A 20,691-nucleotide genomic window follows, 5' to 3' on the forward strand; every position below is an offset into this window, starting at 1 on the left:
GCAAAAGCTGCCGTGTCCCACTGCAAGACCCTTGGTGTGACAATGCTTCTGTCCCTAGCTCGGCACACATGAAACAGACAGATACTGGAAGTGCAGGCATCTCAGATCTCACGAAGCAGGCATTGTTCAGCTACAGCAACACACCTTCAGGCTCCCTAAAACAAAATGCTGAGTAAGCAACACAGCAGAATGGCTACAGCATTGGATTGGCACTTAGAAAACAGAAACAGGACCTTCACAGCCTGCTCCAGGGATGCCACAGCAGTGCTGCTATCCTGGACAGACCTCACACTCACATTTGCCATGTCTCCAGCCCCATCTCTGTCCCCATCTCCTGCTGCTGAATGAATCCTGGCCTTGGTGTGTTGTTTGCCATGCCTGGGGCTGCGGATGGACCCTGTTAGAGCACTTTGAAATCAAAATAATGAGAAAGGCATTCTTCTATGAAACACCACACCTGCCCTGCCAGCAAAGTGTGAATTGCAAGACCTTCTGAAATAAAAATAGAGGTATTTGTATTAGCCCCTTACCCTTGGCATCAGGCCCATCCTACCAGTTCTCATAACATATACAGGGAAAATGGCATACAGAACGGTGCAGCAAACAAAAGGAAATCCTGTGAGAATCAGGCCAAAAAATACCACGACATCCTTGATCCCACAAAAGCAAAGACAAGCTATACCTATATACAAGAAACTTGCAGCTGCAGTCACTGATGTTAACAGATCTACCATGGCAAAAGGAAGAAAACAGGCTCCAAAGCATCGGCAAAATAGCATAATTCAGGTTTTCTTTTAAATAGTTATATTTGGAAAGTATTGCTAAGGAAAAAAAAAGCTTAAAGAATTTAAAAATTCCAAGTAACAGCACCAGCACCTCAGCACCCCTGGTCCTGCTGCGAGCACGCATGTGCGCACTGCTGAGCACAGCTTAGCCGCTGCCGGCAGTTCCCTGCCTCACTGAAGGGAGAGTTCCTGGGCTTCCAGTGCCACTCTCAGCAAATTTCTACTTTCTAAGCAGCAAGCGTCTGTACAATAGAAGCCCTCCTATCAGCACTGCCAGCTGTGCCCAAAGCACAAAAAGTACAAGCACGTACACTTGTAAAATCTCAGCGTTTGCCTGCGTGTAAACAGTGCACTTCTGGAAAGGCAGAGAGAATATTTCCAGAGTAAACACTGCAAAGATTTTGTGTCCTTTAGGATGTCAAGAAAGCTGTTGTGATCCACTCTCATCTTCCCCACTCACTGCCAGCTCAGCCAAGGCGCCTCTGTAACTCACAGGGATCGTGACCACGTCTCACAAGCCTGTTTTACCGCCTGCAAGAAGAAACTTTTCCTCTAGAAGCAGTCCAGCTCCCTGGTGTGCTATCCTCCCTAATGCTAGTTTACAGCCATTATCAACCAACTCCAGAGCAGGAAATGAAGCAAGAGGAACCCATTTCTAAACCTCACCACTGGAATTGCAGCTGTTGCCCCAGGGAGCTTAAACAGGGGAAAATGGGGGAGCTCCTCATAGCCAGACTAGACCCCAGAAATCCTTACAGAGGTATGAGAGAGGTGGAGAAAATAGGCATGCTAAAGCACTGAGGCAGAAGACCATCTCCACCCCAAACTACTCACTTTTAGAAACAGAGCAGCCCTCCATGCCCCTGAGAATACCTTCTCTTAAGCAACTTCCCCTGCAGCTGATGGGAATAGAAGGTTTGTCTGATGAAGATGCTAGAACTTCGAGACTGGGACTTTAAATTAAAGAGCCAACTCCTGAAAGGTGTCCTGTTCTCAGATTTTGACTTGGGAGAAAGTAGGAGGAGGCAAGAGAAAAGACCGATGCTTTGTTCTCTTTACTAAACCACCTACACGTGTACTTTTTCAAAACATGCAGAATTATGACAAGTTATGTTTGAGTTAAGGAGCCTGAGGAGAGAAGTTCTCAGTCCCAGAGGAAAGAAAAGCTAGGAACAATACTACACAGAAGACTGGTTTTGTTAAAGCCTGAATTAAAACAAAACTTAGATGGAGAATGTTTTCGTCCAATCCTGGATGAAGCATACTCAAACAAAACATCTGCCTAGAAGGAAACCTCATGCAGCATGCAATTGCTACTTGCTGACTGAGCAGGAGGGCTTCATCAGCTGAAAACACATTTTCCCCATGTTATAGACAGGCAGGTGTCAGTGCCAGAAGGCTGACATGCAGCATGGAGGAAATATGGACCCAGGCTGCCAGTCACCACAAGCCAGATGGCTCTGGCATCCTCATTCCTTTCCATGGGGATGGGCACACAGGGGAAATTACAAGACCTGAACCTGGGTACCCCTCACAGGCTTGGGCAGCTTGACACCACAGGTGCTTGCAGGAGACTTTCTTCTCTAGCTGCCTCAGCACAGTATTTCAGATCTGGTTTACTGTCTAGACACAGCATGCTATTACACAGTACAACTGAAGAAGACCGAGAGCACCAGAGTGTGGAAAACAGACTGGTCCAATCTTTTTCTTTCGTTAAAAACAATACATTTTGCAGCCTACATCAACATCCTCACAAAAATGCTCGATCTGTCCTGCACCTCAGAAGCTGGCTGCTGAAAAACATCCAGAATACAATTAAAACATGGATTCCAATAAGTTTCACTTCCCTCTGCAATTTTATAATCGTCTCATCCATCAATTTTGAAAGAATATTAATAGTGGCATCAGCTGGCTCTCCCCCTCCTCTGCTGAGCCAGCTTTTTCCAAACCCTGTCCCTGCCTTTCACAGTCTGACCACAGATGCAGTGAGGAAGAAGAGAGGAAGGAGGCAAACCAGGGGTCAAGAGAGGCCAGCGGGGCACACCTAACATGGGGGCCACCCCAGAGTAGCCACTTCTTTCCCAGAGGAGCTATGGCAACTTATGGTGCCTGAAGATCTTTCTAAACACACTTACTTCAAAAGAAAACCACACACACAAAATACAGACAACAAGGTTGTGTCAGGGATTAACTGAAGCCCACCCAAGCTCAGACCAAATCCCAGGCATGCAGTCTTACCACCCCTTTCCAGGCTGGAGACGTCTAGGCCAGTGGATGTGCAATCTTTCCTGGTTTTGTTTTTGGGTTTTATTCTCCCACAAAACCTTATCCCCTCCTCTGTAAGATGTGTAGATCTCTCCATTGATACAAGCCATTTCTCCCAGTAACATTCCACAGACTAGAGAAAGTCCTTGGATCCCCAAGTACCTTCGGACAAGAGCTGAAGACCAGTCCCATGCTCCTTTCAATACCCTCTCCTTTTCAAATACATGAACTTCAGTAATCAAATACTACCTCCTGGACTTACACACAGTGCCAATGCAAGGAGAAAAACTGGTTGGTGCCAGTTTTTAGCATCTGGCTTATTAATTATTTTGCAAAGATGTACAATCTGTTGAGTCATCTGAAATGCTTTAAGACACTGACATTATTTTATGAATCTAGTTTGACATGGTTTATAGCCATCATGGTCATGATTTATATCACAAACTCCCAAGAACACAAGTTTGACTTTTAAATCATTGTCGTCCCAACTGTTTCACTTCAAGTCAGCCTCGTCTGTTCCAAGGTCAGATTTTGTTGGCAAACATATTTGGTTTGCTCTTATATCCGCTTTTCCTCATCTAGCTTGATGAAACAAAAAAGCCCAAGGTACGTATATAAAGACGATTGCTATGGTCACTTGAACACAACCAAAAACGTCTACTTCGTCCTCTCTTGCTGCTGCATGAGGTTTTTATTAATCACCCCCCATTCTCTGAATAATGCTGTAGGAAGAAACTCACTATAAATTGGTCAGAAGACAGACGTGCAGACTTGTTGAGACTACAGACATCACTTCACTGGAAAGTGGCCAAGTTGCACCAACTTGCATTTCAGCTGGAAGTCCAGCCTCTAGAGCCTGCACACTCTTTCCTGGCACTATCATGTTCCTATTCAGTTCCAGAGAACAAAAAAAGCACGAGCAACCAGCGTTCCTCACTATGAACTGATGTAATTTCACTATCATGCTCAGCCCCATAGAAGGTAGGTGAGATCAAGCAAGACTGCACACAACACAACACTGAGAAACAGGGCAGAACACAGCATATTCTTCAGAAGTGTATTATTTATACAGAGTAGGCCTAAAGCACCCATTAACCCGTTGCCTGATCTCACAGGACGCCCACAGTAATGGCTCTGGTCTAGAAGTCAGATGAATCCTCTAAAACACTTCATTCAAAGGTATTGGGCTGGCCTTCACCTACAGTTTGAACAAGGAAGTATTACAGATCTAAACTGAAATCAAGATTGTATACAATCCTACGGAGGTTACCTAGACCTGGGACCTTTGGAAAATGGTAGGTGGCACCAGAAGTAACAGGCTACAGTGATGGTACCAAAAAACATGGGGAGAAGCAGATGGCAATCTGTTAGGGAAGCACAGGAACAGAGGGAAAGGAGGCAGGAGTGTGGAGGGTGAGTTTAAGGGGATGAGAAACTAGGCTGCCACAGAGGGAAGAGCAGGACAGTCACAGGCAAGTCGAAGAGAACTTGGGAAGCATCAGAGCTCTGCCTACCTAATCCTTAAATGGGATCTCAGGGTAACCTGGCTCTGGGCTGCACAACCCCCAGCACAGCAGCAGATGACCTCCTGAGCACATCACCTCACTCTAGCAACAACCACCATCTATATCCAAACAGTGCTCTTCAGCAGGCCCTTATCTCATGGGTCAGAAATCAGCCCAAAGGTCTATGCCCTTGGGATTACTCACGCAACTGCAGATTAATGTGACAAGGCCTAATTTTTATGTATCTCTCCCATTCCCTTTGTACAGTTATAAAATTATATTTAAACCTAGCTATGTTCATTTTTTAATACAAAGACTGCAAACTTGATCTTTTCAAAATTTAGAGTTATCATAATGAAGACTACACACACAACCTTCACCCAGCTCCTGTATACATCTGCATTGACTGTCTCCAATTGTCACAAAGCATTTGAGCCTTGGAAATCAACTGCTTTAGGAAAAAAGATAAGACTGTATGATAAAAGCAACACCTGTCTCAAACCCTGCCTCACCCAGTGGAGGTTGGGAAGATTAATGAACAAGGCAATGCCCTAAGAAAAAGAGACAACCACCCTGCTTGAGGAAGTTGGACATACCACTTGCAGGCTCCTTCTTGACTCCACAGTCTTTTTAAGATGCTCAGCATGTCTCTGAAACAAGTTTTTTTCCTCAGGTGACCCCTAATGGGACAGTGCCCACCCTCTGCAAAGCCAAGGCATTTAGGGCTAATCTACAAGTGTGCTGACACTAACAGTTGAGGTCAGTTGTCCTTGTGCTTCCAGCAGATGAACTGCTATGTCATGCCAGGTACTCTGGGACAAATGGAAAACAAAAATCATCCCCAAGAATCTCTTTGAGGCAGCCAAAATTGCAAGTGTTTCAATCACTTGAGTTTTATTTGGTTTTTGACTCCATTCCTCAGCTTTGAAAATGAAGACATTACCTGCTGCAAGAATAAAAACTTCCACACCTGAAAAAGCCCCCCCAGGAAGGAATAAGCAGCACTGTTCATTCAAGGTCTGGGTGAGGTGTAAAATAAATAGATGTGAATACACATGCAGAAAGTAAATGTGGGGAAGAGAAAATGAATTATGCAGCAATTACCTATCCAGTGAAAGAGGGACAATGTGAAAGGGAAAAAATGATGCAATTACAGAATTAAAGATTGTATCATAATGCAGATGCAAAGGGGAATTCTGCAATGTTAGTCCTGGCACTTCAGTGCTTTGTCCGCCAGATTTTGTAACATCATTGTTCTCCTGATGTCATTATTTTGTAAGCTATTTAAATCTAACACAATTATGCATTCATATATTTATATCTTTTAATTGTTAATAATGTGTGGAAAAACTCACAGCCTCTGCTCCCAACATGATTGATGTCTCCAGCAGACGGATGTGAACAAAACTCTCTTTCTTCCACCTTTATCTGAGGTAAAGAGCAGGAAGAAGAGAGGGAGGCTTTATATTTAAACTTCGATTCCATGTAGAAACATTTGGGGATTTTGGGGTTGTTTTGGAAGAGGAAACCAAGACCAGCATCAATCAACTACTATGAAATGAATTGTCACAATCAGATTTTAAGAACAGAAGCACTAAGCAGCTGATGTGCTTTGCCCAAGGTTAGAAGGAAAGCTCCCATGCCCCGTATTCCAAATGACCCTACTAACAGCCTTCTGCCCAAGCCACTGAATCCCTCCTACTGCCACATTAAAACTTATTTAAGTGTAATTATTGCTGCTAACTTCAGGTCAGGGAAGAAGCCTATCATCTCCAGGTTGTGTTTATTGGTGAATGCAGTCAGCGAGCAACTTCAGGGAGAGTGTCATATAAACTACAGCTGCAAGCAAACATTACAGTTGTATGTGTTCATCCTGGATGATAATTGTTATAGTGGGTCTTTTAAGTAAATTACTCTGCACACCTTGGACTTCAGGAAAATTGCCAACATATTTCTCAGCGTCAGACGAGTCTAGGTCACCCTGCTTCATGAGGGTAAGCAGCTACAGTAGCAACAACTTGTTTTATTTGCAGGTGGTATTAGCTGGCAAAAGGCAATGCGTCTGACAGCACACTCCCTATGCATGCTTCATGCTTTTTAAAAAGTCTTATTTGCCTTTGTATGTCCCCACTTGCAAACACACACCCACGTTTTCTTCTAAACAGCACTGATACCTTGTCTAACAGGTGCTGGCAGCTACTACCACAAGCTTTACATGCTTTTTTGTTCCTAACAAAGCAAGCTTCACTTCCATCTTTCCCCATCCTCATAGAGAAAAGCCTGCAAAAGCTGGAGCTATCAAGTCCCTGAAGTGCAGTCAGTCAGAGCCTGCAGTGTCCCAGGTACTTGGGCCGTAACCCTTTCCAGTGGACATCTTTTGGAAAAGCTCCACTGTGGAAAAGTCCATTGTTGGGATGAAAGCATTGCAATCCTTTCCTCTTGGCATGCAACCTGCTCAGTTCAGTTTAAAAGCTAACACAGAAGGCACTACATCATCACTAAATGTATACACTTAGCCCAAAATGTTTAACAACAGGCAGAGATGGTACCGCAGCAATGTTTTAGGCTTTCTGATACAGAAGTCTGGGTGGCTGGCAGCATCAGAGGAGGGACGTGCACAGGATGTCTTGGCGAAGCCCAAGAGTCCATTCTCACCACAGTCATCTACCATGCCAAGATGCCAGTGGTCTGAGTTGGTGCCCATAGAGAAGAAAAGAAGGGAAGCAAGAGATGTTCTCCTTCACTGACACTTCTCTAACAGTGCATTCGGATGCCAGAGGTTCCCAGGCAGAGTTTGTGAGTGCAGAAAGGGAATGACATCTCCTTTTGACTGGTTGGCACGACTTGGTGCTCCACATCCTCCATAACTCACGATGGGGCCAGCTACACAGTTCCTCCCTTCATCTCACCTTGACAGATACATCTGTTTTTACTCCCCTCACAGGTTGTCTGAACAGAAGTGGTATATGGGTGTTTGAGACTCACCTTGGTCCTCTAAGGTGTCACATAATATTTTGACATTAGAGAGTGACACTGGTGATTTCTGAAGAACAGGAGACAGGACAACAGGTATGTATTTGCTGAAGACCAGCAGCAACAAAGAGGGTATCAAAACAAGCACGGGCTGAAGAGTTGCATGTGCATCCCACAAATGCTCCTGACACCTCTGACACTCTTATTTCTAATGTCAATGCTCGTCCTTCCTTCAGTCCAAGTCTGGAAGAAATGTGCCCACCACATCCAAAACATCTATACTGTCTAGCATAGACACAGCCTGAGTGAGGGTGAGTCTGCTTTTCTTAGTACAGTGTTGTCCAGATTTCCAAGGTAGACCACCCAAGCCAAACCAGCTGCATCTATACCAGGATGCTTAGAAACACAGAAGCATGCCCCTGACATCTTACAGCACCCCATCAGCCCAAGTGCACACCTGCAGGGGGCTGTGTGGGAATCAAGGACTGTATTCACTCTCAGAAGCTATTCCATGAAAAACATATGGCACTGAATGTTATCCGTGTCAACTTATCATTGAATTCAACAGGATGATGCTGATGAACATCCAGATTATCATGCTGCCACTGCACATGTGTAAGTTTTTGCATAAGTCCTGCCCAGGATGCACATTCCCATCTGATCCAATGCTCACCTTCATTCAGCCCAAGGTGTCCTGGAGGTCAAAGAAAGCAGGCTCCAAGCTGTGGCTGTCAGCCTGACAAGCCTTCTTAAATCTCAGGCAGCTTTAGCTTGACAAACTAAAGGGTAGCCAGGCTACAAGGAAGAGTACCAAATGGGACCCATCTGTGGGAGATCTGTGTCCTCTGCCCTCCTGCCCCTCCGCTGCAGCCACTGTGGCTCCCTCCGATGTTACCTCATAGCCACACATGCCCTGGAGACCGTGTACACCCTGCAAACTGGCCAGGGCTACAGAGATGTTGTATGTTTGACCATCACGCATGCAATGCCTGGCCAGGCAGCTGCTACCAGGCAGAACAGAGAATAGCTGTAAACAGTCTAGTTTTTGTCAGAGAGAGCACTGCTTTAAAGATTTCCCAGCCAGCCACTAATCTTAACAAAGACAAGTGGGAAATTAGTGATCTTCCAGACTGCCAACCATTGGTGCAATCTGGTTGAAACTGGCCAAGCAGGCGACAAAAGCGCTCATTTCCCAGGGAAACTAAGTTAAAATGAAATAAAATAAAACCAGATGAAAACTGTGGTGTGTTTGATTAGTGGTGTTTCCATGTTCTGCTATGGTCCAGAAAACAACGCCTTGCTCAATCGAGCCTGGAAGCTGCACAGCACACAGTGCAGTTCAGCTCTGTAACCACCCAGCTGTTTTGTAGCTGGAGCAGGAAGGGGCAAATTGCAAACTCATTTACATCTGGGAGTTACTCCAGAGGGGTAATTTCTGCAGCAGGAAGACAGACAGGGCAAGGGGATTTGCATCTGAAAGGGGTGAAATGCCTTGTAGGGATAAAGGACTATTACTCAGCTCCTAACTGTGAAAGCAGCTCGGGCTCCTTTCTCCTTCACAAGCACCAGCTGTGGAAATGAACTCATCCCAGAGACTTCAGCATCCTGCTAACCATCCCCAGCATCCCAAAGCCCATGCTTCTGCTGCTTGGCCACCGAAGGTGCCTTTGGGGGCAGATCTGCTGCAGTCGTACCAACAAATGCTGAGCCCTTGCCAGCCCAGGACACAGGGAGATGCTGCACTGATGAGAGCTGGAAGGGTTTCCTCTAACCCCACTCGGTTTCACGGATCATGCTACAGAGCTACATCAGTTCCAAGGACTCCTCTGCTCCCATCACAGAGCACAGTACAGCAGTAGAAAACAGCATCAACAAAACAGGCAGGCAACTCCGGACAGACTCAGAAACAGCTGTGGAATTTCTCTGGAAGAGCTGCTTTCTGTAAAGGAGAGGAAAGCCCAGCCTCTCATCTCACTTCCAGCCCACCCACCCACCCACCGGATAGAGGCAAAGCGTAAGAACAGGAAAGAATTTAAGGCATGCCAAGATCCCAAGCTCTGGAAACTAGTTTCCCACATGCTCCACAAAAAGACAGAACTCACACCCAAAATCTACTGCTTTGAACTCAGATTGCAAACCATTTACTCAGCTGAACAACCATGCTCAAGTCAGTGAAATTTCTTGCCTGAATACCCTGATCTACAGAAGGGCTGCAGAACTGGCAGACAAATAAACACAGGTATACAAAGGGCAATGTAAGATCCCCTCTTAAAAGGGCTGGAGCCTTAGTCCAGGTCTCAAAGTCAACAGCCATGTGGTCAAAACCACAAGCCGCAGGGTCTTTGGTAGAGTCACACCAACTGATCAGCGCATCATCTAGGTCCATGCATACCTCTAGACCCATATCCTCTAGGCACCATCAACTGATTGGGGTCACAGTCTGAAAAACATTTCACTGACTTGGAAAACTAAATTCTCCTCGAAAGGATGGCTTGAGCATTTAGGAGTATAAGCTTCATTAGCTTCTAGCAAGACTTCAGGTCCCAAGCACAAACTAATCCTCCATAAAACTCCAGCAGAGAAGCACCACTGCTCCTACTCTGCCAGTACTGGTCCCAAGTGTGGTCAGCTCTTCCGTATGGAACCCAAACACGATAAGGCATTTGTTCTCAGCCCCATGAGAGTAAAAAAGATGCATAGTTCACACCCTGAAAAGCTTGTGAGAGGCAGCCCTGAGCTTAAAACCTTTGCATGCAAGCTTGCTTGTTAGTATCACTCTTTAATTTCACTAGGACAACTCACATGACTGAAGTTAAAATTATGCTGAAGCCTCTGTCAGACTGTGGCTGACAGAGTTTCTGATCCAGTTCATCGAGGGGTCAAGGTGAGAACCCTGAACTGGAGCCAGAAACAGGTATGACGAAAACATATCCATGGATTTTGGCAAAGCTGAAGGCCCAAGTGAGTCATCCAGCGAAGGGTGCCCAGCTCCCAGAAGCATCTACCTGCCCATCCCCTAGGCACTCTGCTAAGCCACAGCAAATCTTTGGATGAGACACTCATTCTAAGCTATTGCATTTGAACATATAATTTAAACATACTATATTAGAACCAAAACAATATTTATTGTCTTCTGGCATTTCTGATCTGGATATTCCACAGCACTCTCTAGTACTCCCAAGACTTCCCAACATGCATAAAAAACTTCCATCAGGTGTGGCCCAAACAATTTTCCTCCCCTCAGACAAGCAGCAAACACATCATTGTCATTTGCTCTCCATACAGCTGGCCAGCTGTCCAAACCCTCTAACAGACCTTCACAGGTTTGAACCAGAGGTTTGGGCTTTTTAACTACACTGCCAACAAAAGCGTGTGCGTGGTGGGAATTTTCCACACAGATCCATCCTGACCGTCACAGGCACACCAGTGCTGCCAGTGCCACAGCCAGCAACAGCACAAGGCTGTCCCAGCTTTGCACACCTCAGCCAGGGCTACTTTTATGTTTCACCTTCCATGCAACCCGTAAGATGAAATCCAGTCACTAGTACATAGCCAAGAATAGTGTTTTCAGCAGAAGGCTTTTTTTCCTAAATTACTAATATTATAATCCCATAGGTTCTACGTTAGTGCAGACTCGGTGGACATTTCAAAAAGGCCTGTAACCCCACCCTGGGTACAGAAAAGCTGAAAACAGGACCTTCATAGACATCTTAAGTTGGAAGGTTTCAAATACGTTCCAATAGCTTCAATCAGACCCAAAATCTTAAGCAAATCTGTATCAAAAGCTCTCTGAAATGTACTACTAAAAATAAAAAAAAAAAAGCAAACAAAACCCATGGGCTATATCGGTGAGGAAGAGTTTCAGTGAGGAAACAAGAACATGGGAATTACTATGTTTACAGTTCAATTAAGGGGACCTTATCAAAAGCCTGTTTACTTTTTTTTTTTCCCAGACACCTATTACACAAACACTCTTAATGCCTCCCTGGCTAGCAGCCTGCTGCACACATCCTGAGCGTATCCACGTTTCAGGCGAGGCAGAGCTGCTCCCGAAGCAGTCCCTCCACCGGACGGCGTGTCGGAACAAAGCGCTCGGGTGATGGATGTCGGCAGGGTCCGTAAATCACATTTTTGGCAGCTCGACCTCAGCCGGGAGACAGCATCTAACGCCGTAAGGAACTCTGAACGCTGCCGCTCCGCAGAGCGGGTATCCTACCTGGGCAGGGGGCTTCACGCCTCTCCTCCTCGTTGGCATAAAAAAAAAATAATTAAAGCCGTTTCCTAAAAGCCCGGCGAGATGTCTGGCACTTAATGACAGCACTCGAGTTACCGCATATCTTCTCCGCTAACTGCCCGGCATGAGGAAGGGAGCGGAAAATCAACCAAAAAACCCTACAACAACAAACAACGCTAACCCCCACCAAACCTCCCGCAGGAACAAAGGACCCCACCAAACCCCTTCTCTTAAGTTATCTGGATTTACTTGCTCGCGAAGCACACGGATAACCCTCCTCCGCCCGGAAAAGCGCTGGCGCGATGCAGGCGCGACCCCGCCGGGCTCCGAAGTGCCCCGGGTGCCCCGGCAGCCTCCTGGGGCGCAGCGGGCGGCCCCGGGCGCGGTTCGGCCGCTCACCTGCACCGCGCATCGCCGCGGCACCGCCCGCGGCAGCGGCAGCCGCGCAGCCCCGCTCTGCCCGCGGCCGGCCGAGCGCGCCGGAGCCGGCCAGGACAGGCGCTTACGAAACGCGCGTCTGCCCCTCGCCCGGGCGGGAGGGGAGGAAAGGAGGGAGGCGTGGCGGGGGCATCCGCGCCCAGGGCGGCCCCAGCTCCCGCCGGGAAAGAGGAGGAGGGGGGAGCGCCCCCGCCGCTGGATCCACGGCACACGAGCATCGCCCGCCGCTCCGAGGGGAAGGGGGGGCAGCCGGCGTGGGGGGGAGCCCCGCCGGCGGGAAGCGGGCGCCCACTGACCTTGCCGCCATCCGCCGCCGCCGCCGTGCCTGCCCGCGGGGTGGCAGCCCCGCGCCCGCCACCGCCGCAGCCGGCGCCTTCGCCCCGGCAGCCGGCACCGCCCCCCGTCCCCCCCGCCCCGCCGGGGTGCGAGGCCGAGCGAGGCGGGGCCGAGGCGGCGGGAGCGCCGGAGCCGCCCGGACCCCTGTGCGCACCGCTCCACCTCACCTCACCCCGCCCCGGCCAGGGCCGGGCCGCGCCGGGCACTGGCGGTGGGTGAGGGAGAGCGGGACCGGGACCCCCGGCGGCAGCCCGGGCGAGGAGGGGCGGCCGCGGGCACCCCGTGCCCTGCACGGTTCGGCCCGGCCCTACCAGCGGGGAGAGGGGCTACGCCGTGCTCGGGGGCTTCCCCAGCGCTGGCAAAGGGCTCTGCTGCAGCTTGTTCTGCCACCTGGCCCAAGGTGAGGGGAGGCTGCACACCTGAGCGCGCTCCCCGAGGGGCGGCTGGCTGAGCAGCGCCTGTTCCCGCACACTCACCAGAGCTGCCCCCGCGAGGTACGCAGGGCTGCTAAAGAAACCCCCCTGGAAAACAGGTTCTCAAGTAACTGGTGCCTTGAGATCATCAATCTCGGCTGGGTGCTTAGAGCTGTATTACTAGTGCACATTAAAGTAATGGAACATGTACATGTGGCATGTTATCTTCCCACAACAGACCAGGGCTGGGCTAAAGAATAAGGCCTCCTTTTATCCATTGCACCAAGACCTGTGCCTACTATAGAGCACAGGATCGTGTATTCGTTTCTGCACTGACTAGAGTAAAAACAATCTTATTTCCATCAGCAGTAAAAGAAAAAAAATACATAGGTACCTCCTAGTATCTCAGGTGGGATCAGTAAGGACAAGCAGCGAGAGCTACAAATGGCAAGAGTAGCCAAGAGTCTATTACTCCTCACTGACTCATCTTTTTGGAGGGCTAGTGTTGTTTGTGTTGTTTTATGGCAAACACTTGCAAGTGGTGTGAATGCAGATCTTTAGGTTGTCCAGGTGCCATGTTTGGTTAGAACAGCCCTCTCCTTCCCAGTTCCCATGGCTCCACACTGAAAGAGTTGGCTGTGGAGGACTAAGACCTCTATAATCAGCTAAATAAATCATTTTCACAGAAGTCTACTTGGTTTCCTCCCCTTCCTTTCCCCGCCCTTCACTGTAGTGAGGCTGTTTGCAGAGCAAGGTCTACTGCAAGCCAGGCTTACCACTGGGGAGAGTCTATAATGCATTCACTAGTACAACTCCAGGTTCTGCCATAAATATTTAAAACTCAATTACCATTCTCAGAATGAACATTTGAAGCAGATATTTGCATCCCACCGTGTTTCTTGGTTCAAAACTTCCTAATGAAATAATGAGATAACACAGAAGAAGTCAAATAGGCCAGATTTTAGCCACCAGTTTGAGACTGGTTCCCTCTTCATGTCTGTCTCCAAAGTATTAGTCACTACCATCCCTGACCTCTCACAATGTGTTTTACACCACAGACATCATTTTAGGACATGCAGCTGACTTTTGCTTCTCTGCTGATCGGCTACAAGGGTTGTGTGAAAGATTTCACTGTTCTCCCCTTCCCCAGCACCACCCTGCTGAGTAATCTGAAGACCAAACACCCAAATTGCTTCTCATGAGGCATCACTTAGCTGGGCAGGGGTACAGGAGCCTCCTGCCATCCTTCCTTCTGCTCATTGGGATGGGCCATGACCCATGGCACCTGCTGTGAGCCACACCATCCCACCCTGGCCATTCAAGGTTCTACAGATTTTGTTGAGAAAAAGCCTTTGAGATGCTGGGGAGTGGGGCTACATGATTGTTTTTACAATTCAAGAAGATCCTTATGCCAAATTCACATCAACTTTTTGTGTAACATCCTGTTTTTGAAGAGACACACCAAGTTTGGGAGGCATAATTCCTTATATGCCTCTGTGCGCCAAGTCCCTACCCTTCCTTAGATCAGTTCCCTCTTTCTTCCTTAGAAAATAGGTGGCAGATGATGCCTGGAAGCCGTGCTATGGTACCAGATCTCCATGAACACAAGAGAGGAAAGTTCATTACAAAATGGAACCAAATGTCCCTCCAACTATACACAGCCAGCACTACTGCAAGCGATGTCGACCAGAGAGGCAGGGGAGCTACACAGATGTAGAGAAATATCACCCACTCACAGAGATGGATCCTGCAAGGCAGCATTGAGGAGCATTGTCATGATGACTCTGTCAATTATATTGCTGTTATTGCCACTGTGATTTTGTCATTACAGCAGAGTTTAGCCAGCTCAGCTGAGACCAAGACACCCCAGACACCCTCACCTGGGTTAAGCAGACAGCAAAGAATGAAGTATTTCAGATCCCACATGCAAATACAAGGTCTTGATCTGGAGGGGCTAGCTCAGATTTTAGCATCTGACTCCCTCTACTGAATGGATTAAAGTTAATGTATGATCACAGCTGCTGGCAGAAGTGCTACCAGAGAGATGCATCAGACAAGGGGAACTGGAAAAGAAGCGTAATTACTCCCAGGAGGATCTGTGGATTACCACCACCGTCCCCCAGGCTGCACCTGTTATGACAGAAGAGTCTGTAAGTCTCTGGGGAAGAAAGTTCCCAGCAATAGGCTTGGGGAAAAAAAAAGAAAAAAAGAAAGATAAATAGATTTCAGCTTCAGATTGCTCCACACAGTTTATTTTAATAAAACTTTGCACCAGGACACAGATTTCTAAAAGACAGCAAGTTCTTTGGTACTGCCCTTTTCAGTTCCTACCTGATAAAAAAGGCTCAGAAGGGCTCATCTAGTGCCAGAGGCATGGAAGGAGAGAAAGAAGGACAGCCCTGCATTGTGCCATGCAAAGGCAGCTGTGCTTTTCTGCCTTTTACTATTCTCTCACCAGTCTGGTTGGACCAGGGGACCTTTTTTTCTCCCATCTGGATTTTTCTAGCAATTTTTGTAAGCACATCATATCTAACAGTCAATAAGAGCAAATTGCTGTCAGACACATTCACCCAAGCACAGCTAGTACTGGGGAGATGGGGACCCCCATCATTCACAGGATTAATAGGAGCAATCCCTACAAGTGCTAGGGTAGCACTGGGATACCATAACAAAGGTATCTCCATCGATGATCTAAGGGACCTCTACTACACTACATATATATATATATGTAAGACCTCAGCATCAAACTTTCAGTTCCAGGAACAAGTCACAAAACAATCATAAAACTGAATGAGAGCTTGTGAGCATTTTTTAAATGATCAGCACATGGGGGATCCATTCCTTTTCATTTCTGAGCCAACTTTAAGTCTGGAGAATGTTGATCCTGTTACTAAGGCTTACGTACTCTTCCTAGCTCTGTTTCCTAGAGAAACAAAGTTTAAATCATCATGCTCTCTGTGTGTCTTCCTGTCTTCTGTTTTCTTTCAGCTGCTTTTGAAACTGTTGGCCAAGCTCCTCAAAGGAAGAGTAATCAGGGGCAGTAATGGCCCTAATTTTCTTTTCCTTTTTAAAGGACTGAGGGAACAGAGGAAAAAAACTTCTTTGAACCCTCCCAAGCAAGAGGCAAGGAGAGCCTAGCACTTTTCCATTCAGTCCAGCAGCCAGTGAGCACACATGTATGAGACAGCAGAACCTAACCAAACTTCATAATATCCCCTGCTCACATAACATTTTCAGTGAAAAAAAAAAAATGAGGATTTCTATAGTCTCAGACCTCTGGGACTAAAGGGGAAAAATTACATTCACCATTAAAGTCGTTACTGAATCAGGGCTTGTTAGACCTCACACCTTACACAAAACTTTGGCAGAAGGCTGTTGCCTAAAACTGTGAGTCAAAAGCACAGCACACAGCAATTAAAAAAGCATCTATTGGTGGAAAGAGGTTCAAGCCTCGCTGATCACAGGTAATTGTCAGTTTTCATATTGATAACACTGTGATAAAATTACAATGAACATTTTGGCTCATGCAAATCTGTCAGACTCGTACACATTGTCTTGTTCTCTTCCATAAAACTCTGGTTTATTGCATGCTTTAAAAGATTCAGCAGAGTGAGCATTTTTACAGGTCACTAACCTGAAAATGGACATGTAAAAAGGACACATATTTGTGGTAACTCCGTTTAATAAATTGCTTCAAAATCCCAGTCTCTCTCTCTGAAAAAAAAAAAAAAAAACAAAACCAAAAACAACAAAAACAAAACAAAAGAGAATTAAAAAAAAAAAACAACCAAAAAAAAATAACCACACCAAAAACACCCTCTAGTTAGGAGGAGAGCCTTCCCCCCATACTAATATTAAAGGTTTCAAGCAGGAGAAGATGGTCAATGTGCTTATCACAGGAGAGCAACAAACTCTCTATTCATCTGTATGCCATTTAAACTACTTTTTGTCCTTGGATAGGGTATAGGAATTTGACCAATAATTGTCTCCTGATAGCAATAGTTTGTAAATGCTTATCTATTAACTATAACCTTAAAAATGAATCATAGAACCATAGAATGGCTTAGGTTGGAAGGGATCTTAAAGATCATCTAGTTCCAAACCCCTGCCAAGGGCAGGGACACCTTTCACTAGACCAGGTTGCTCAGAGCTCCATCCAACCTGGCCTTGAACACTTCCAGGGGCACCCACAACTTCTCTGGGCAGCTTGTTTCTGTGCCTCACCAACCTTGCAGTAAAGAACTTGTTCCTAATGTCTAATCTAAGTCTTCTCTCTTTCAGTTTGAAGCCATTCCCCCTTATTCTGTCACTACATGCTCTTGTAAAAAGTCCCTCTCCATCTCTCTTGTAGGCTCCCTTCAGGTACAGAAAGGCCGTGGTTGGGTCACCCTGAAACCTTCTCTTTTCCAGGCTGAACAAATCCAGTTTTCTTAGCCTGCACTGACATCTCAGGTGAATTGTCATCTTGAAGTACAAAATGTAGGGAAGTTTCTCCTTCAGTGTCAGCTGACTGCCTTTACACCCAAAGGGGAGATGTCCCTGGAGATGATTCAGAGCAGAAATCCATACTCTGAGTCTTCTTCTGCCTGGGCTAATCTCCCTCCACAGATAAGAGAGGGGAAAGAACTTCCAGCATTGAAGTTTAGTGCCCACAGATAGGCAGTGCAAACAGCACTCTAGGGCTCCTAATCCTGGAGAGCACTTGGGTCTGCTGGCACATCCCTTTGCTTCCCTCAAAAAGGTGGCCCAGACTAGCCTCAGTGAGCCACCTTGGAGGAGCCACAAACCCTGTATCCCACTAATCAGGGTCCCACCTATGGCACTGTGTCACCACCAGCCTCTGGGCAGCCTGCGTGGATGTGCCTGAGATGTGCCAGCCTGCTACCCCAGCCACTGGCCCATCTTGGTACAGCATGGCTGAGGTGGGAGGGGACCTCTGGAGATCCTGCTGTCCAACCCCATGCTTAAAGCAGGGTCAGCAACAGCGGGACACTCAGAGCTGTCTCCTGCTGAGTTTTGAGCATTTACTGCCAGTGCAGAGAGCTGCATAAACACACCAGGGGTGCTACCACAGCCAGCACTCTCTGTACAGTCCTGGATATTGTCTCTGCTGCTGCAGATGACACGAAATGAAAGGGGGGGGGGGGGATGTTTATAAGCTCTGGCAATTATCTCCAGAGCTGCACTTCCATCTCCCCTTATCCTATCACAAGGCAATATTTAGAAAAATACACTGATATTAATCAAATCTTTTTAACTGTACCAAGTCGTGCCTGTTTCTTCTCAAAAATTAATAGTTTTCTGTATATTAAGCAAAAGAGAAAAAGTCTATGTGAAAAACATTCTGACATCAGTGAATTTAAATTACCAAAACTTGATTATTTAAAAAACCCAAACTCTTCCGTTATCCAAAGAAATGTTGAATTTGTTACTGGGCATTAACTGTATTGAAAGTCCATTAGTTAGACAGCCCCTCAATCATCCATGTTAATTCATTCTCCTCTGAAGTAGATGAGGTTTAAGAGAATTACAGTCCTCATATACAAACAAGCACCACAAATAAATGACATGGAGTTGTTTCATCATAATTTACTAAGTGCAACACTGTTCAGGACTTGCATACTAGAGCATCATGATAGCCCTTTGGCGCCAGCTCCCTACAGAGAAAGAGGTAGTCCTATCACTGACAAAAAGCTCCATTAAAGAGAAAATTGAGTTTGCAAACATAAGCATTCAAAATTAGAAAACATCCAAACTGAGGGTGACTGTGCAAGTCCCTCCTGACATAATCCCACATTTCAATTACTGAGTGGATGCTGCTTTTCAGAGCATCCTGGGCTCCCCTTCAGTTGCCCGGGTTCTCAGCAGCACAGTCTCATCATCCTGCTCCCCGCTGCCAACCTACCCTGTTACCTCCCTCTGCGCCACCACCCAAGTTCCAGGTCCCAGGCTGTCCCTGTTCCCTCATCCCTGGTCTCCAGCCCTGATAGGCCAGTTTCCACTCTTCAGCACAATCTCCCCAGTTTTCCTTGCCCAGCTGTTGCCCACATTTCATCCCAGCAGTTTCCAGACTCAATTTTCCACCCCAAGTTGCAGATAAGGTTTCTTACAGCAAAAGAATCTTCTCCACTCCAAGTCCCCAGTTCCAGTCTCTCTCTCTCTCTAGGCTGCTTTAGTCCACTTATTTATACCAACTCCACAAATAAAGGCCAGGACACTGCTTCCTCATCTTTTGGGGTCAGGAGGTCAATGGCAGAGAGCATGTCTCCATGGTTGTAGCAGGAGGCATCAGGAAGAGCCTTGACAGAAACCTCCCTCTCAGTCCCTGCAGCCATAGGCCAGAGCAAGGTCTCCACAGACTGAAACATCCAAGAGATTAGCAGCCAAACTCAGAAAGCCTCTGCCAGGTGTGTGTAAACTGTGATTTTCCAAGGGTTTATAACTTAGCTGAATATAGGTGTTTTTCACAGGAGCCAGAGTTGAGTTGCACCACTTTTCTTGGCTATTGCACTTTGGAAAGGGAACTAAAACGTGGCAGTGATAACATTATGTGGAAAATCTAGTTCTGTGCATGCAATGTCATTATGGCTTTCACAAGAAGCTGTTGTGGGAAAAAATTCATAGAAAGAGCTGAACAGCCAGAGACATCCATCCAGAATCAGACTGAGGTATTCATCAGGCACAGAAAATGTTAACCAAAAGCTTAAGGTTTCAACATATTCCAGAGTATACCAAAAAAGAAAAAAAAAAAAAAGGTTAAAAAAAAAAAGTGATGTAACTCAACTCTGACATTAATTAAGGTGAACTGAGAAGGAGAAAGGTTATTTCTCTAGTCTAGCAGAAGTACCATATATATTACCCCTAGGGTAGTAAGAGTCCACAGTTCACGTTATGGACCTTGAGAAGATGAATGTGCACTATGTAAACACTCTTAAATATAGTTCATTAGGACCAAACAGCCACCAGGTTCAGGGTGCTGTACACCTCGTGATTGGTGCTATAAATCCTAGGGTTACCACAGGCAGAACACCCAGTCCCTGTTCAAAAACGAAAGTCCAGCAATCAGCAAGACAGTTCCCGTCATGTACTTTAGCAGAGAAAATAAGGTGAGGTGTATAAGTCTCTATGTTTATGCAGACTTGTTTGCTTGGCTTGTTTATATTACACATTTGCAAACCACTGTCTGATCTTGCCAGCTCTTACCTGCAGGAGAAGCACTGAAGCATCCTCAGCTAAATCACTTTACTCACATAGTGCTAACAGGATAAGGACCAAAGGTTGGAATTTCAGTGTCAAATCTGAAGCATGCATAGAAAAACAAGCGTGCTGAGATATTTATGTGATGAGTGCTAGCATGGCAGTGACTGCGCTTTATCCTGACACTTCCTGAAAATTACGACCTTTATAATTAACACTACATCTGCAGATTCCCCACCATTTACCATTAATTAAGTAACAAAGCTCTTTAGGAAATCCCATGGATTTCTTGGGATAGACAGTATGGCTAGTTAAGTACATGAATATATGAAGTAAATATGGGTTTTTTATTGTGGCTTCTGAAAATGAGAGCATCCTATCTAGGTCTCACAAAGAGATTGCACTGCTGGTAGCAATGTTAAAAAGTAATGCTGCGCCTGCCAAAGTTGCCTGGTCAAACCGCTCTGGTTGAGGTTATCCTTTCACAGCCTTTCATTCAGGGCCTCATCCTGCAGTCCTTGCACCCCTGGAAGAAGCTTGGGGGT

The 20,691-nt window shown here is 46.5% G+C and overlaps 2 protein-coding genes across 5 annotated transcripts in view; one reads left to right on the top strand and one right to left on the bottom strand.

Moving 5' to 3' along the window:
- RNF152 (ring finger protein 152) overlaps window positions 1-12,594 on the bottom strand; it is a 45,331-nt gene extending 32,737 nt beyond the window's left edge. Inside the window, exon 1 of one of the 4 annotated variants that reach the window (XM_050321838.1) lies at window positions 12,497-12,594. The gene's annotated coding sequence lies outside the window, so the exon portion shown is untranslated. The other 3 variants (XM_050321867.1, XM_050321822.1, XM_050321893.1) reach the window with 3 other exon arrangements.
- On the top strand, window positions 11,628-12,755 carry LOC126647935 (basic proline-rich protein-like). The gene is made up of 2 exons (XM_050330585.1): window positions 11,628-11,735; window positions 12,024-12,755. Exons 1-2 carry the CDS (start codon window positions 11,628-11,630, stop codon window positions 12,753-12,755), a joined length of 840 nt encoding a protein of 279 aa, XP_050186542.1.
- Window positions 12,756-20,691: the final 7,936 nt, after the last annotated feature.

The sequence above is a fragment of the Myiozetetes cayanensis genome, unplaced genomic scaffold (assembly GCF_022539395.1).
Source record: "Myiozetetes cayanensis isolate MyiCay16 unplaced genomic scaffold, myiCay2020 scf1, whole genome shotgun sequence".
Lineage (NCBI taxonomy): Eukaryota > Metazoa > Chordata > Aves > Passeriformes > Tyrannidae > Myiozetetes > Myiozetetes cayanensis.